Genomic DNA, 19,575 nt, shown 5'->3' on the forward strand with positions numbered 1-19,575 from the left:
GATAGTATAGCATACTACTTCTGTGCAGCAATTAGAGACTTGGCTGTAGTCCAGCTGATTATCTCAGTGATGACTGGCTGGGGTAGTGTGAATCTCATTACAGACAAGGAGGAGTTGAAGGCTCAGTTGCTCATGTGCATTCTTTAGCTTTCCTCATTATCTTTTAAGTATGCTCTTTAGGTTCACAGGTCTGATTTGCCTTCTCTATGCTTCACTGATCTTTAGCAGTTTTTATTTGAAGACAAAAAGAGAGTTTTGAAGAATACAATCTCCTGTTCACTTCTTTTCAGATTTGATTATCAGTATGTGATTTTCCAGCTTTTGTTCATGTAAGATGATCCGTACATTTTGTAGGGACACCGTGATTGTCATGAAAAAGTCAGCATTTGCCAATAGTAATTATGCACTGATACTTGAGATTACCATGGTCTCCCTCTCCATTTAGAATAGAAAGCATCTGTGTGGTAATGAGAAAAGGAGTACTTGTGGCACCTTAGAGACTAACCAATTTATGTGAGCATAAGCTTTCATGAGCTACAGCTCACTTCATCGGATGCATACTGTGGAAAGTACAGAAGATCTTTTTATACACACAAACCATGAAAAAATGGGTGTTTACCACTACAAAAGGTTTTCAAAGTTCAGCCACCAGGTTAGCCGTGACACTATCGGGGTAGTGTTCTTGACGGCTTGTAGTCCATCTTTGTGTGGAATGTTGGTGTAGAGGGCTTCTACATCAGACTAACATGGCTGTTACTCTGAAACCTGTCATTATGCAAGGCACTGCATTTAGCCGTACGGAGTGGAAATCTATCAACTGCATCCTGGCCACTATGGCTATAGAAGCCCTCTACACCAACATTCCACACAAAGATGGACTACAAGCCGTCAAGAACACTATCCCTGATAATGTCACGGTTAACCTGGTGGCTGAACTTTGTGACTTTGTCCTTACCCATAACTATTTTACATTTGGGGACAATGTATACCTTCAAATCAGCGGCACTGCTATGGGTACCTGCATGGCCCCACAGTATGCCAACATTTTTATGGCTGACTTAGAACAACGCTTCCTCAGCTCTCGTCCCCTAACGCCCCTACTCTACTTGCGCTATATTGATGACATCTTCATCATCTGGACCCATGGAAAAGAAGCCCTTGAGGCATTCCACCATGATTTCAACAATTTCCATCCCACCATCAACCTCAGCCTGGTCCAGTCCACACAAGAGATCCACTTCCTGGACACTACAGTGCTAATAAACGATGGTCACATAAACACCACCCTATACCGGAAACCTACTGACCACTATACCTACCTATGTGCCTTCAGCTTTCACCCTGACCACACCACACGATCCATTGTCTACAGCCAAGCTCTGAGATACAACCGCATTTGCTCCAACCCCTCAGACAGAGAGAAACACCTACAAGATCTCTATCAAGCATTCTTACAACTACAATAGCCACCTGCAGAAGTGAAGAAACAGATTGATAGAGCCAGAAGAGTTCCCAGAAGTCACCTACTAAAGGACAGGCCTAACAAAGAAAATAACAGAATGCCACTAGCCGTCACCTTCAGCCCCCAACTAAAACCTCTCCAACGCATTATTAAGGATCTACAACCTATCCTAAAGGATGACCCAACACTCTCACAAATCAGTCCCTGCCTACAGACAGCCCCCCAACCTGAAGCAAATACTCACCAGCAACCACATACCACACAACAGAACCACTAACCCAGGAACCTATCCTTGCAACAAAGCCCGTTGCCAACTGTGCCACATATCTATTCAGGGGACACCATCACAGGTCCTAATAACATCAGCCACACTATCAGAGGCTCATTTACCTGCACATCCACCAATGTGATATATGGCATCATGTGCCCACAGTGCCCCTCTGCCATGTACATTGGTCAAACTGGACAGTCTCTACGTAAAAGAATAAATGGACACAAATCAGATGTCAAGAATTATAACATTCATAAACCAGTTGGAGAACACTTCAATCTCTCTGGTCACACGATTACAGACATGAAAGTTGCGATATTACAACAGAAAAACTTCAAATCCAGACTCCAGCGAGAGACTGTTGAATTGGAATTCATTTGCAAATTGGATACAATTAACTTAGGCTTGAATAGAGACTGGGCGTGGCTAAGTCATTATGCAAGGTAACCTATTTCCCCTTGTTTTTTCCTACCCCTCCCCCTCCCCGATGTTCTTGTTAAACCCTGGATTTGTGCTGGAAATGGCCCACCTTGATTATCATACACATTGTAAGGAGAGTGATCACTTTAGATAAGCTATTACCAGCAGGAGAGTGGGGTGGGGGGAGAGAAAACCTTTTGTAGTGGTAAATACCCATTTTTTCATGGTTTGTGTGTATAAAAAGATCTTCTGTACTTTCCACAGTATGCATCCGATGAAGTGAGCTGTAGCTCACGAAAGCTTATGCTCAAATAAATTGGTTAGTCTCTAAGATGCCACAAGTACTCCTTTTCTTTTTGCGAATACAGACTAACACGGCTGTTACTCTGAAACCTGTGTGGTAATGGTTATAAATGTTAACTGTTTAAATGGCTGCTGCTGTAATGTTTGTGTAAAATTAATTGCAAACTCTTCAACTATAGTTTAGATTTTTCTTCATATCCCCACCACCCAAAAGGCTCTATTCCTTATTGTCTAAGAATGAAACCCTCTTTTCTCTAATATTCCTGATCAACTTTAGTGATTACACTGAAGAATGAATTATCCTGGAGGGCTAACTAGAGGCTTGCAGCCATACTCTTCTGATCTTTACTGCAAGGCTCCTTGTTCATAATTTTTTTCGTGCGTTCAGTGGTAGGAAGAGGTGAGGTGGGAAGCATATACATTAAAGAAACAGAGAATTTCTTAGATAACAGTGTTAAATTGAGGTCCTTTCTGTCATCTCACGTGGCTGCCCAAGAGGACATTAAAGATCCCATGACACTTCTGGAAAAGATCAGGAGATAACTGCAGTTTACTAGCCAAAATGTCTATTCTGAATAAAATAGGTTTCAGTCCCCCAAGAATGCATGTGAACTATTTTTAAGTGTATGGTAGCTTTCTCTTTTGCTTATGCAGGCTCTGCAATACTAGTATCTAATTAATTGTAGTGTACGATATTTGAATATGAAAACTGTATTATAAAACCAGTTCTGTTCATCTTCCTGTACATTCCCCCATAAGTCTCTTACTGCACTCATTACAATTAGTACATTTTCAAAGAATGTGGAGGGCTTTGTATTAAGTGAGGCTATCTAAAATTCTGGCAGTATTCCCAAACCAGTAGTACAGAGAAGGAAATGTTCTTTGTGCACACTAAAAACCTGATTTGAGACTCACAAAAACAAAACTGATGTTTTTGGCCTGCTGACCTTTGTTATCTCCTTGACAAATGCCTGTGGGATGAAACATCAGCTGCTCTGTTCTCTTGTTGCTACTTCTAAGAAAAAATAAAATTATTGATGCATCTACTGTGCAACATTGCAGTAAGTTGAATTCTTTGAGCTAATTTGGTCCTTTAATATGCAAGAACTGTTTCTTCTTATGCTAAGTAATACAAATATAAAGTTGGAATAATGTTTACTCTCTGGCAAACTTTAAAATATACCTTTCAGAAAGTGAGCATTACTGCTTTACTGAATATTGTTAACATTTAAATTATATACAAAAAAACTACATTAAAATAATGTAAAGGTTGCAAAGTCAAGCTCTCAGAAATTAGGAAATGCCAAATACAAGGTTACCTCTGGATCCTTAATTCAGCCCTCTTGTATATATGCATTATGACCATCTTTAATTATGTGATCACATCTATGTTTTTGACAGGACCCTGACCTCATTCAGTGCACAGACTGGACAGTGCTTAGTGAATGAGCAGCTATTCAATGTTCCATTTTATCCTCATTAATCTTTAATGTGTAGCCCCAGCACACTATTCAAACCCTGCTCTGAATACAGAATTATTAATTATCCTCATGGGTTTTTCTATGGTGCTCATCATTTGAGTATCTGGGTGCTCCACAAACGTTAATGAATTTATCTTCATAGCACCCCTAGGAGGAAAGGCAGTATTATTTCCATTTTACAGATGGAGAATTAAGACACAGAGACATTGATGTCAAAATACACATTAATTTTCAGTGCCCATTTTGAGATGCCTAGGGTCTGATTTTGCAGAGAATGTATCATTTTATAACACTTAATGTGTTCATAGCACAGTTATCATTGACTTTGTTTGCAGTTATGAGCACTCACCTTTTCTATAAATCAGAGCCCCCAGGTGCTAGACACCCAGAAAATGAGAAACTGTGTGGCACAGGCAAGGATAGAATTCAGTTCTCCAGACTAGCATTCAGCTGTCTAGACAATGAGATCATTCTTTCTCTTCCATGCAATCCTCTGCCTTGCTCGCTACCCACCTTCTGAATTCTGCAACAAATGAGGCAGTGGTGCTAAGTCAACAGCCTCATTAACTGCACAACCCTGGTTCCTTCTCAGAGCACCATCCATCCTGTGCACAGAATGACACACGGGTCCTATTGAGAATTAATGTTTGATCATGTCATTAAAGACTACGATAATACACAAAGGGTGGAATTTAGTTTGGACAAGAGTGCTTGACTTTGCAACTTTGTAATGTTTTATTAATGTTTTAATTTTATTTCTTATGCTTTTTACAAACTTAAATATTGTGGAGTATTGATGCACAGGAGACAGAGTCTCCCTTCTTTCTCTTTCTGTGCCTGCCACCACATTGGCAGATGGGAGGAGCAATTGCAGGGAAAGTCTTGCTCAGCTCCTGCAGCCCTGCACTGATGTAGATGGAATGCTTAGTCTAGATTGAATCTTCAGAAAATTTAGCTGCCAAACTCTAGCAAGTCTGTACTGATCATGTGCAAACTGAGATTTTTCATAGGTCCATAACTTGGCCAGATTTTCACAGGGACGGGAAAAGACATATATCTGACACAGGGCTGACCTCCAGTGAAGTTTCAAGCGCCTGCTCCAGAGCATAGAGGTGTTAGAGCATCTCAATAAAATGTCTATAAGAAATTATTAACGTGGGTAAAAACAATGTATTTTCCCCTAACGTTGTGCTGAGAAACAGTGAAACTGTTTTTGCTGAAAATTTCCAAAAAATTCAGCCTGAGGCAGAGGCCCAGTATGGAAAATTTCAGACCAAATGGTCAAAGTTTGGCAAAGTTATAAGAAACTGAAAATAAAGTCTTATAACGGAAAGTGCTTGTCACCTTTAACTATAGACTGCCATCTGCACTGCCTATAATATACTATATTTTATTAGCAGCAGAGTTGTTTTCCTTAACAAGGTTAATGAATAAACTTTGGTCTCTACTCCATACAGAAAGAAATTGAAGACCTCACAGCAAGGCTGGCTGTGCTAGAAGCAAAAGATCAACAGTTAAGACGAGATATTGAAGAGCAAGATAGGCTTATTCAGTCGCAGGACTGCGAGTTGACTGCCTTGCTTAGCTGTGTATCTTTGAGAGAGCTACAGGAAATAAGCAAGGCCTTAGATGACACTTTAGCATTGTCATATCAAATTCCATTTAGTTTGGATCTCCCTGGGACCATCAAGAGGTATTTATGCATTTTAATTATTTTCCATTATATTTTCAATGACATGTTGAATTTATATTGCTGAACCATTGCATCAGCTGCCATTTGTTTTCCCTCATGCTCTTCAAAGATTACCTGACTCAGAGGAATGTATATTAAAAAAAAATAAACCAGATAATCAGAGAAATGCAGATAGAAAAAAGAAGCCTAGTGCTTGCAATATAAACTTTAAAGGGACAGTGTCAGGAAAAAAACCGTGTCTCTGCTTTTCAAAAAAACAAACAAAAACTGTTTTTAATAACACAGATTATTCAGTCTGAAAAATATGTAAGAATTAATTTATTTGCTTCTTACTGTTACAAATTGTCTATTCTTTGCATTTTGCTCAGCTTGGACAATAAACACTTCTTGTTTATACCTGGTTCAGTTTCACATTTATTAGTACAAAATGTTTTGGATTTGCAATAGTGCTTATTATTATTTTACTATTATTGATATTCTGACTGTGCCTTGTGTTGTACAGATAAATGATGAAATTGTTTTTCCGAATTCATTAATACTCAACTGCTCAAACTAAGTTTAGTAACCCTTCTTCTCCTTCCTTCCTTAGTCTTGTTCTGAACATCCTTCCTGGGAGTTCTACCAAGGGATGGCAGCTTTAATTTGTGGCCACTTGCAGAGGCTGAATTAACATCTCTCCAAGGCTTCCTTGTCACACCCTTTGCCCTATTAGAACTACCCATGTTTGGGGTGGGGCTGGACAGCTGCACAGGCAATCTTAATTCTGGCATTTCCTTACACTGAGTGCTTGACTTTTTAACCTTAACATTCTTTTAATGTAGTTTTTTGGATATAATAACAAATTCATTTGCTAATTTCCCTAATACACTTGGAATTATATAATCTGATCAAGTTGATTTGATGGTCAGAGTTTCCAAGGATGATATAGCTGCTCTTTATAAATAGTATGGCTGTCAAGCGATTAAAAAAAGTAATCACGATTAATCGCACTGTTAAACAATAATAGAATACCATTTATTTAAATATTTTTGGATGTTTTCTACATTTTCAACTATATTGATTTCAGTTACAACACAGAATACAAAGTGTACAGTGTACGCTTTATATTTATTTTTTATTACAAATATTTGCACTGTAAAAAACAAAAGACATGGTATTTTCAATTCACCTAATAGAAATACTGCAGTGCAATCCCTTTATCATGAAAGTTGAATTTACAAATGTCAAATTATGTACAAAAAAATAACTGCATTCAAAAATAAAACAATGTAAAAACTTTAGAGCCTACAAGTCCACTCAGTCATACTTCAGCCAATCGCTCAAACGAACAAGTTTGGTTACATTTGCAGGAGATAATGCTGCCTACTTCTTGATTACGATGTCACCTGAAAGTGAGAACAGGCGTTCTCATGGCACTGTTGTAACCAACATCGCAAGATATTTACATGCCAGATGCTCTAAAGATTCATATGTCCCTTCATGCACCATTCCAGAGGACGTGCACCCATGCTGATGACGGGTTCTGCTCAATAATGATCCAAAGCAGAGTGGACCGATATGTGTTCATTTTCATCATCTGAGTCAGATGCCACCAGCAGAAGATTGATTTTCTTTTTTGGTGGTTCGGGTTCTGTAGTTTCTGCATCTGAGTGTTGCTCTTTTCAGACTTCTGAAAGCATGCTCCATAGCTTGTCCCTCTCAGATTTTGGACGGCACTTCAGATTCTTAAACCTTGGGTCGAGTGCTGTAGCTATTTTTAGAAATATCACATTGGTACCTTCTTTGCATTTTGTCAAATTTGCAGTGACAGTGTTCATAAATCAAACAACATGCTGGGTCATCACCCGAGACTGCTATAATATGAAATATATGGCAGAATGCGAGTGAAACAGAGCAGGGGACATACAATTCTCCCTCAAGGCATTCAGACACAAATGTAATTAACGCACTATTTTTTTAAGGAACATCTTCATCATGGAAGCATGTTCTCTGGAGTGGTGGCTGTAATATGAAGGAGCCTATGAATGGTTAGCATATCTGGTATGTAAATACTTTGCAATGCCGGCTACAAAAGTGCCATGCAAACTCCTGTTCTCACTTTCAGGTGACATTGTAAATCAGAAGCAGGCAGTAGTATTTCCCGTAAATGTAAACAAACGTATTTGTCTTAGTGATTGGCTGAACAAGAAGTAGGACTGCGTGGACTTGTAGGCTCTAAAGTTTTATATTGTTTTGTTTTTGAGTGCAGTTATGTAACCAAAAAAAATCTACATTTGTAAGTTGCACTTTCACGATAGAGGTTGCACTACTTGTGTGAGATGAATTGAAAAATACTATTTCTTTTGTTTCATTTTTACAGTGTAAATATTTGTAATAAAAATAATATAAAGTGAGTACTGTACATTTTGTATTCTGTGTTGTAATAGAAATCAATATATTTGAAAATGTAGAAAAACATCCAAAAATATTTAATACATTTCAATTGGTATTCTATTGTTTAAAAGTGGGATTAATTACAATTAATTTTTTTTGGTTAATCGCGTGAGTTAACTGTGATTAATCGACAACCCTAATCAATAGATATTTGTAGAAGACCTTCCTTCTTTATCAGTTTAAAATTCTTCCCCCCTTTTGTTTTGATCAAAGACACATTTACCAAAAGCATTTTATTCCCTCAGCTATTAATCATCATCAGTTTCAACATGCTCCTTATTTACTAGCACATACACTTTCTCCCCAGCACTTGCAATGTGGTAAGTGTAATTTATTCCTTGCATGCTCAAAATATGTGCTAGGCACCATACGGACAAAAATTAAAAAGATATGCTTGCTTCCAACCTAAATAGAGAGACACATCCTGAGGGATAGGAACAAACAATGGAGAAGGAAGAGAGGGAAGGAAGGTGCATCTTGGGATGCATAATTTTGTTTGGTGCACAGCCTGGTGGCTTCTCTTAATGAACATATAGGAGTATAGACATATTGGGTCACGTTTTCTACTGTGCCCAAGTCCCATTTATAAAAGGGACTAGAGGCACTTTAGAGCCTAGGTCTCATTGAGTATTAATGGGACTTAAGCTCCTAATTCTCTTTTGAAAATGTTACCTGCTGTCTTTATATGCCAGCAGGACCTTAGAAAAGAATCTTGTTTATCATAACTTTATTTTCTATCTGATCACCAGTATACAGTTTTATCTCTTCTTCCTTTTTACCCTTTGCATTTACTGGGTTTGTTTTGATTTTATTAATATTAATGAGGTGGTGTTGTTTGTATGTGCTAATTTATTTTAAAAATTGTCAGAAGAATGTCCAAAGAAAGATTCATCTCTGAATTTTAATCTAGAATGTGGGCAATGGTAACTTGAATTTTTTTGTTGTTCTGTAGCTTTCGTGCCTGTTTTTATTCTATGTGAAAATTTGTCTCTACTGTCTCGCAGTTTGGTGGCCTAGCAGTTGCCAGAGACTATGCTTTGATTCCAGTACCTTCTGTTATTTTTGGATTTGGTTACAGGAGCATATTCAATCTTCTTTTTCTTCTTTCTTGCATTGTCAATAAGTGATTTTAATAGTACTTGACATATTCTATCTTGAAAGTTCTTTAAAAATGTATAAACTAAATAATTGCAGATTGTTATACCATTATATGAGTAAGTTGGAACTCTTGCAATGGGGTCTCATGGTACCAGCATCATAAATAATGTTTCTGCTTTAGGGAAAAAGTGTGTGGGGAACATCGTTAGTAATGGGCTCCGAAATAACATAACAGTGAACTTGCTGCTGTATACCTTCTCTGTCATCGTTTCTTTTCCCCTCCTGTTCCCCCTTGAAAAGAATGTGGTGTTTTTTCACCTAATTTAGATTATAAACTTTTGGGGACAGGAACTTGTCAGATTTTGTGTCAACAAAGATCATGCAGACTTATAGTACTACATAAATAAGAATAATGGATCCAAATCTTGCATTCAGCTCATTTGCTCAAGCCATGTTCTGTGTGCTGGCACCTCTGTGGCTTGGGTGGGAATGCAATCTCCTCTCCAAGATACTTTACTGCTGAGGTTCTCTCTGGTTTAAGTAGCCTTTGCTCCAGCTGTTCCGCATTGTCCTCCCTCAGTGTAAAGGAAGGTGAATTTGCACTGATTTTCCATTCCTGCCCTGTTTCTTATCTGTCCCAAAACCATGTGCTACGTTGGATTGCAGAAAGCACCTACAGAGGTGTGCTGCATGGTGTGCAGGCGTTGCAGACTCCCAGCATGGACTCCCTGCTGCCTCCACAGGAGAACCTTGCTGGTTCTGCTATATTCAAGGCTTTCTGTGTCCAGAGGGGTCAGGAGGGATATGTTCCTACAATAAATGCAGCTCGTTCATCATAACAGAAGAATTTTAATCTTCTAGGCTGTGCGAAATGATCGTTGTTTTTCTTTAAGACTATAAAGTCACTTATAGTCAAGGTCACAATGACCTATACCTGGTCCAGTAAATGCTCTGTTGCCACTTTGTAATGTATTAAAACAGCTACAACTGTAAAATAGTGCATCTGGCATCAATAATAATTTACAGCTGCTTGTACATACTGGAAATTATATGTGCCTGAAAAAGTCCTCCACTTTTAGTCAACTTATTCTGAATTGTCATTCCTTGGGGAAGATATTGGCATGTCAGTTAACAGGTTAAAATACCTAGTCAGAATTAGCAGAGTTTAGTAGATTGTTGTTCAATTTTGAAATTTGTAACCATTGAGGTTCTTTATTCCTAATGTGAAAGAGATTTAGCTGGTAATGGGGATTTTATTTTATGAAGCATAAAAAAGAAATATTACTAATTCTTTTAAAAATAGTTCAGAGCTATTTGTATGATCAATGAATCAAACTTTAGCCACATATTATTATTCAAATGAATCTATGCATATGAACTACAGTGCTGACGCTTACAGCTGAGCCTCATTCAGCACTGGTGGGTTTGAAGGCCAGCTGGCTGGGTACCAGGTGCAGATATTGTGTATCTGTTCTAATAACGGCATCATGCCAGCCAGTAAAGTGTTGCTGTAAAGTGCCCTTTACTTATTTATTTTATCCATAAATCACATTCAGCAATAGAATAATGCAAGGCTGATGTCAAGTATCTCTCAAAACAATGTGTACTGTAATTAAATTTGTTTAGCAACTCTCAATTGACTGTAAAAATGAAATTTATTTTCCTTTCCTTTGGTCTAAATGTTATTAATTATATAATAGCAACATCATAAAGCAAACTTTGGAGAACAAGGAAAAACTCTTAGAGGGAAACTAATTGCACAAATATTTTTGTACAAAAGCTAGAGTACAAAGTATTTAATGTCTATTTTATTGTAATGTGGATTGAGTGTTGTTCCAAGCTAATCAATTTTCTTTTCAAAAATTCTTTTCAAGCTTACTAATGCACCTTTGTTTTTTCTTGTTCATCTTTTCTATGTGATGGATTATTTGAAAACAAATGCTTTACAGTATATAACTGTAATATTTAGCACTTACATTGCTCTTTTCATGCTCAAAGCATTTTATATACACTTCTTTGGGCCCTATTTTGGGAGATGGGAATGCTATGCTAAAACATGGCCACTTAATGTGGCTTCAAATATGTTAGCTTGCATCTTGATGATGCTTTTAGTTGTGTAAGTTGTTTTGATTGAGCTAACATGATTGAAAAACATGGCCTTTTTGGCCTGAAGACAGGGCCCCAAACTACTCTTTATAACAACTTTGTGAGGGACTTTGTATTGCTGTCCATTTTTTACTTATGAGGAAATTGGAGTACAAAGAGGCAAGCCACTTGCCTAATGTCATACAGTGAGGCTGTGGCAGAGCTAGGATTGGAACACAGGAGTTCTCAGCTCCACACATCACAACATACCTCTTTCTCAGCTAAAGGAGACGTTTTGGAAATAGGTTTCAGAGTAACAGCCGTGTTAGTCTGTATTCGCAAAAAGAAAAGGAGTACTTGTGGCACCTTAGAGACTAACCAATTTATTTGAGCATAAGCTTTTGTGAGCTACAGCTCACTTCATCAGATGCATACATACTTTTTGGAAATAGTCAAAGAAAGATGGGTCTGTGTTTTGAAGCTCTTTGAATACCTTGTGATGGGTGACCACACACAGAGGGGATACTGTCAATTTAAAAACTATATGTTGTAAACAAAAAAATTCTTTATGTAATTTATAACCACAGATTATTAAGTGAAATAATTTTAAAGATTCGGTTCATTTGACACCATACTCTTTGTTTACTTTATTGCATTTCTCTGTTGGGCAATGAAAATCAAGACGGTCTGTTTCACTTTTGTTTTGTGTTCTCTTTCACAGTTTGATTTAGTATTTTGCCTCATGTGATTTTACCCACATCTACAGGTGAGACTGGGCATGTGACTCTGCAGCACATTATCCCCAAAATGGATTTCAGTGCACTGACTGTTGTCTGTGCAGCTGAATGCCATTCAGGACATAAATTCAATTAAATAACCTTCAGCACACTTGAAACAGTCTGTCTTCCTTTCCACCCTTGCCACACGCCAAACGTTAATTGGTAGAAATTAGTTCCACAGAGTGTGTGTGATCTTTTGAAGATACAGAAATTCTCTGTTCTCTGGATTAGTTATTGCAGTACTGACATGGCCAGGGGCTCCAGGAGCCGAACTTGAAGTTTTGTTTAACTAGTCCACTTTGCTGTAATGTTGCCTGGGGCTTATCTGACAAAGATTAATTCAAAGTGAAGTGCAAATGCTCAGAGGGTGAAAACGTTATTAGATGGAATATTGTTGAACCATTCTGCAATCTCAGTTGAGGACAAAACCAGATTGAGTCAAAAGATCTTGTTTTTAGAAAGATTGATTTATGTGAGAAAGGAGGGAGGGATGAAGAAAGAAAAACATTGTTGCTCAATATGTTTAATATGAAAAATAGATTTGCCATTCAGACTGCACTGTACATACATATGGTATCGTTAGGGAATTCTGCTGTACACACAGTTTGTTTCACAATGTAATATTAATGTGACTGTAATATTGCTGCATGAAACAGCTTCCCGGAGGCTGGTATCATATAGGACCTTTTTCCTGTCCTATATTATCATTGGCTTATGGCCATAAACCTGACTGACATTGGTTATTTGGTCTTTTGAATATATTTCTGAAAGAACCAAAGTTCAAAGCAATTGACTACAATTTATAAATAGGTCCCAGTCAGCAGAGTCTTTATCCTGCCAATGCAGATAAAGGAAGTTTTGTGTGTTTTATTGTGTGGATGTTCTTCAGATGAGACCTTAAATTGAGGTCCTCTCTGCTATCTTGTGGACATTAAAGATTCTATGACACTTTCTTAAGAGTAGGGATCTGTCCCAGTAACCATGACCAAAATCTCCTCATTCCCCCAACTGTCGTGTGGCTACCTAGCTGCCACTCACCTTCTCAGAGGTGGCTGCATTTCAGTGGTGCTGTGTGTATAGGTCCTGTTCGTATTTAGCTAAATCCTGAGGTCCTCATTCATTTCCCTTGTTCTTGCATTGTGAGAGAGGTTGAATAGATGTTTCTGACCGCTTTCTGTGTACCATTCATTATTCTATACCCCTTTATCATATCCCCTCTTAGTTATTACCTCTCTCTTTTCAGTCTCTCTCTGCAACAGATTATTAGAATTCAAGGCAAAGGAGCAACAATAAAGAGGATAGAGAGGCTGCCAAAAAGTAAAACAGAAAATGAAGTAGAAGTGATATATCTCGCCTTTAGTAAGGCTTTTGATACTGTCTCACATGACCGTCTCTTAAGCAAACTAGGGAAATATAGCCTAGATGAATCCACTAAAAGGTGGGTGCACAACTGGTTAGAAAACAGTACTCAGTTATCAGTGGCTCACATTCAAGCTCAAAGGGCATATTGAGTGGGGTCCTGCAGGGATCTGTCCGTGGTCCAGTTCTATTCAATATCTTTTATAAATGATTTGGACAATGGCACAGAGAGTACACTTACTAAGTTTATCGATGGTACCAACCTGGGAGGGGTAGCAAGTGCTTTAGAGGACAGGGGTGTCGTAAGCAAGACACAAGAAGTAATTTTTCCATTCTACTCAGCACTAATAAGGCCTCAACTGAGGTAACGTGTCCAACTCTAGGCACCACATTTTGGGAAGGATGTGGACAAATTGGAGAAAGTCCAGAAGAGAGCAACAAAATGATTAAAGGTCTAGAAAATGTGACCTATGAGGAAAAATTGAAAATATTGGGTTTGTTTAGTCTGGAGATGAGAAGACTGAGGGGTGACACGACAGTCTTCCAAGTACATGAAATGTTGTTAGAAAGAGGAGGGTGAAAAATTGTTTTCCTTATCCACTGAGGAAAGGACAAGAAGTAAAGGGCTTATATTGCATTGAGGGAGATTTAGGTTAGATATTGGGAAAAACTTCCTGTCAGTGTAGTTAAGCACTGAAACAAATTACCTAGGGAGGTTGTGGAATCTCAATCATTGGAGGTTTTTAAGAACAGGTTAGACAAATACCTGTCAGGGATGGTCTAGATCAGTGTTTCTCAATGACCAGTCCATGGACTGGTGCCAGTCCCTGAGATCTCCTTCACACAGTTTAGGGGGGCAGCAAGCTGGTCCTTGGTATCAAAAAGTTTGAAAAACATTAGTTTTGATAATACTTCATCCTACTGATTGCAGGAGATTGGACTAGGTGATCTATTGAGAGTCCCTTCCAATCCTGTATTTCTGTGATTCTATTTGTGAAAAAGCAAAGGAAGAAAGCATTCTCCAAATGGGGAAGAATTAGGCTGAGGCAGATGCACCGGGGCAGCAAGTACCATTTCATAGCAGTCACTGCAGCTAAGGATAATCACACACTGACCTAAGGCATCATGGAAGTGAAGAAGAGCTAGCTCTTAGTGTAAAATTGATGTTCTCTCCCAGTCTCACACATGGCCTGAGTAATTTAGCGTTGTGTGTGAAAGCCTGCAGAGGTTGGGAGAGAGTATTCATCCGTTTAATGTTCAGGCAAACTACGGAGTTACTCTCCCTCTTGCTGCTCTCCATGTTGGTCGTTCTTGTCCCCTATCAAGGAGTTTGTGGCCACTAAATCTGCATAAATAAGGATCCAACTGCTCCTCTCTTGTCCAACCCCAAAGGAGCCACTTGTGCTGATCTTTATGAATGCCCATGCCCCCCTCCCTAAACTTCAGAGCCCAATCTCCAGTATGAGCTGCAACTGTCAGCCTGGACTGGGAGGCTCACTTCCTCTGGCTGTGTAGACATATATCTTTTGTGGCCAGCACTGAATTCCTCCATGGTGTGAGGTGGGTGCAGAGGTCACCTTTCATGATTGCTCTGTTTGTTTCCCTGCCCAGTGCCCACTCATGAAGACTGTTGAAGAGGTTAAGTGGCGTGGAGGGCTTTATGATGGATCCTTTCACACTACTGTAATTTCACCTTTAAAGCTTACCACAAGGGTGTAAAATATTCTCTGTCGGGGTGTGTGTATGTTTGTGAGTTAGTCTAAATTATGTGCAATGAGCCTAATTATTAATGTTCTTAAAATACAAGTATTTTATTCTACCCTGTTTGGTTTGCTGTAACTCCCTTTGCAGTGGTCTGTCTATTTTTTTCTTTGTGCTAAGGTCCACAAGTGTGTTACAGTGGGTACTTCAGCCTGCGTGCAGCTTTAGAGTAAACCAGACCTGTCAGTCTCTGGCTGCAGGGGAATGCCCTGCTCCCATGGCAGCCTGGAGCTCAACCAGTCCTCCCGATGAAGAATTTTTCTGAGGGAAATTCCAAGCTTTATTTCAAATGTCTTCAATAACAGTTTGACTCAGTAATATGTCTGTCTAATTCTCAGACTCGTCCGAAAGGCTGCATTTGCCTTTTGGGGAGACTGTCTCCTTATCTTCCCTTCCTCCCTAAGGTATTTGCAGCAGCTGACACCTCCACAAGCTTTTGGGAGGAAAAACTAGGCTGACAAAAGCCAGAGGCAAAAGTAATGGCCTGTGTCTTTCGCCCCACTCCCTTATTGAATGTCTCGTTGAGGGGCTCAGTTGGCTCTGCAGGCAGAGAACAGTTTCTTTCACAGCCTAGTCCTGGCAGGGCTGCCTGGGTCCTACTCTTTGGGCAGAAAAGGAATCAGGCAGATTTGGAAAAACTGGCTCCAGGGACAAGTAGTTCCCTCTCTTCCTTCTGTGTCAGGGGAATGACTGCAGAAGGAAGATTGTGCCTATGTCCCTAGAGGCCACACCAGCAGCCATGCTTGTGACAATGGAACCCAGCAGCCTCCCCTCAGGTGACCGAGGCTGTGGATGGAGGTAATGAGACACAGCATGGATGCTGCCCATTCTGGAAGTCACAGCAAGGGGTCCTTTGGGCCCAGCTCCCTCCCACTGCTCCTTCCTTGGACCACAGACTTGTTCTGGTCATGACAGTCAACATGTCTGATGAGGTTTTCATAATAAACTAGGAGGAACATGATCAGCCTGATCCGAGAGAGAAGATTGACTTCCTTGTCCTCAGCAGATTTAAGTGTAATTTGCACCCAGGAATATCCTCACTCATTGCAAGTCAACTTGATGGGCTGGTGATTTCAGGGGGTGGGGCATTTCCCTTCTGCCAGTGACTGATGGTTCTGGTTCTGCCTCCAAGCTGCAAGCATGCTGATCTATCCATTGTAATGGATCTGCAATGGACTTTATTACTCAAAGAAACAGAATTTCCAGGTAAATACAGATAATTTTTTCTAATTTCTCTCTCACACTCAGTCCTGGCTATTTGTTTGTCTAGTCTGAAGTGTCCTTTTATTTAGTATAGCTTTGTCACAATGTAAAATTTGTCTTTTTACATCTCCTCAGAGCATTCTGAGATGCTATCACAGAGGGAATTATAAGAGTGCAAGGGAATTATTGATTGCTTGATTGATTTATATTGTAGAGTCTGCTGAAGGCCAAGAAACATCTCTGCATTTCTGACTTCTAAATAGAATTATGCTATATTTTCCCCCGATGTAGGCTGCAACATATGATTACCCTTGAGTGTTGTTTTTGACTTCTTTCATTAAGAGTTGGACAAAGGCTTTTTTTGAAAGTCAGCGCTTTCAACTTGCCATTAGAGGTGAGAATACAAAGACTTTCATAGGGTCTGAGCTGTGTATTTTTTTTATCTTTTGAACAAGTCAAATCACTTTTTGCCTGGGAATCAGAAAAGTGGCAATGATGGGGAAGTTGAACTTGTTGTTATAATGTGTTCACTTTTCAAACCTCTAAGAAATTGTGGTTCTTCAATAACTCATTCTAAACTTAGTATCTGGTAGGGAAGTCTAGATGCACTGAGTTGTGGATTATTGGTCTCGAGTGGTTACCATAATGGCATGAGCACAAAGTAGTCTTAAAAATAATCTCAGGCATTTTTACAAAAATCAGTAATTTTCTTCTTTCAAATTCTGAGGTTGTGCTTAATGTTTCTGTTTCAGATTTTGAAATGTTAGAATTTGAAGGGAAGTTTCATATGCGCATTATGGTGAAATGCTTTGATACATTAAAAGCGCTAATATATTCCAAATTGTGTATTAAACAGATGTTTTATATCTTTATGGGGTGAGGGATTCTCTAACAGGTTGTTTTGAATTCAAGTTGTCCATTGCACATAATCTGAATAACCATACCAAATTCAGATCTATTGTGTACTACTTGATCCTGCTGAGTGCAGTGGAGATGCACTTACATTTGGTATGAATTTGGCCTTAGGACTATGTTTTCATATGGGCTGAGGATTGGTCCATCCTGTTTGCAGCTGAAATTTGTGCTTGCAAAATCTGTCTACGTTTCTGAGCTGTCAAAATGAATTATGAGTGCAAAGGTGAGTAGATTTAGCTCTATCTGATTTACACTCAGAGTTGGATTGCAGGTACAAATTTTGTTTGTCCAGTTTGTACCTGCAAAAAGGACACCACTCTTTTAGAAATTGACCCCATAATGTATATACGCTGTGAGGTATACGAGAAATGAAAGATGATTCATGGCTTGCATAAGGGAAGAGTCCTCGATTTCAGCAGTTTCACTTTTCGCTTTATTGCAAATTGAATATAGACCTGGTTGTCAGATTTGGTGACCTTTAACAGATTACTGTTACTGCTAAACATTTATATTATAGTAATTCCCAAATGCCCTACTGAAGATCTGGGTCTCCTTGTGCTCATTGTAGTACAAACACAGAAAAAGAGACAGTGACTTCTCTGGAGAATTTACAGTCTAAAAGACTCAAGAACAGAATATAGGGATATAATATTCAAGCAAATGAACCCAGTAATGATTGGCATAATTTTTGTTGTGTTGTGTTGTGAATGGTTTTGTTTTGTTTTATTTTAAGAAGGTGTCGGGTGAGTGGAATAGAAGGAAATAGAATGATCTTTTAGGTGACGGTGGTGGTACAAGGATCGATACTTGCTGCTATGATGTATTCTTGTGTCTTTCACTCCTTACAGGATCAAGGTGGAAACAATTCACAGAGGGCCTGTCTTCACTGCATTCTTAGCTTGAGGTACAGCTCAGGTTTTGCCCCACTCTGACTCCTGTCCATCCACTAAAATCTTTAGCTCCAGTTAACTGGTGCTTTAAGGTTGAGCTAGCTGGCCTGTCCGGAGGGAGGCGTGTGGCGGAGCACAAGTGCTGCTGTTGCTGCTTGAGCCAGTAATGCTGTGAGAATGCGGCAGCTCAAGTTACAACAGCTCATTAACTGCTAATTCATTCGCTGTGCTGCTAACCGTATCACTTTGTTTTGCAATGTGGTCGCTCACTGGAGTGTGCTAACTCAGCGCTTGTCTGCATGGGCACTTTACAGCGCTGCAACTGGTGAAAAAACACCCCCCTGAGAGCTGCAAGTTTCAGCGCTGTAAAACGCCAGTGTAAACAGTGCACCAGTAAACAGTAGCTACACCTCTCCTGGAGGTGGTTTGTTTAGAGCGCTGGTAGCGCTTTAGTGTGGCCAGTGTAGACTAGCCCTCAGCTAACTTGCAGTGAAGATCAGCCTGCAGTTTGCACCAGTGTAGGAATTAAATTATTTTTGTACTTGATGCATTCCCATATATTCTTAACCAGCATGCTGTAGTACATTCCATTACTGTGTAATTATGGTGACTCTTGTCTATAGGCTGTATAAATCTTTTATCACAAGAGTGTATAAATATTTCATCATGGTGTATAAGCTCCCAGTTGGGTAGAAAAGGTTCATCCATCGGTGAGTCTCATGAATATAGAAATAATCTTGTCTTGATTTTTGCCTGCTAGTTGGTGTCAGGCTCTCCCCTCCTCCCTCTTTCTTGGAAGCCTAAGCATCTGCATATAATACCTTAATATGGAGAGGTGGGAATGCAGACAAAATTAAAAGAAAGAGACCAGAAACTTGCCTCTATTTAGCAGAAAGCAATTCTTCCTATACTGTACTATTCAGTTTTCCTTTGAGCAGGGCCATTTCTACTATGCAGGCAGGATAATGGCAGGGAGATGACAGCCTCTCAGAATATTCTTCATGAGACCAATCAAGCATGAGCTGTTACATCATAATGTTTAGGGGCCCCTAAAGTTCACATGGGAAGTCTGTGGCAGGGCCAGGAACACAAACCGGACTCCCAATTCTTTTCTTTAGAAACAAGATGATCCTTTCCTCTTATTCCAAAACTATGCTCTTTCTCTAGGATCCTTCACCATAGATGATGTAAGATGGTTTCCAGAGAGTTCTCAGACTGTTTCACAATAATTTGAAATACCCATAAATATTATCTACTATCTATTTTCTGTATCATGTCAACTGTGCAGAGTATTAATATGTGACTGGCTTGTTTGCATCCACTGAAGTATTTGGTAATTTTAAGTTTTCCTATAGTCTACTGTTAAGTGTCAAGTCAGTAACATATTCTAAATCTGTGGCATTTCCAGCTCTTCCTGAAGTT

The 19,575-nt window shown here is 39.2% G+C and overlaps 1 protein-coding gene across 1 annotated transcript in view; it reads left to right on the forward strand.

Moving 5' to 3' along the window:
* Nucleotides 1-19,575, forward strand: part of DISC1 (DISC1 scaffold protein) — a 344,543-nt gene that overhangs the window by 104,740 nt on the left and 220,228 nt on the right. Inside the window, exon 6 of the mRNA XM_077813412.1 lies at nucleotides 5,395-5,630. Within this exon, the coding sequence (XP_077669538.1) occupies nucleotides 5,395-5,630 (236 nt within the window). The remainder of the gene's footprint in view (nucleotides 1-5,394; nucleotides 5,631-19,575) is intronic.

The sequence above is a fragment of the Eretmochelys imbricata genome, chromosome 3, assembly GCF_965152235.1.
Source record: "Eretmochelys imbricata isolate rEreImb1 chromosome 3, rEreImb1.hap1, whole genome shotgun sequence".
Classification (NCBI taxonomy): domain Eukaryota; kingdom Metazoa; phylum Chordata; order Testudines; family Cheloniidae; genus Eretmochelys; species Eretmochelys imbricata.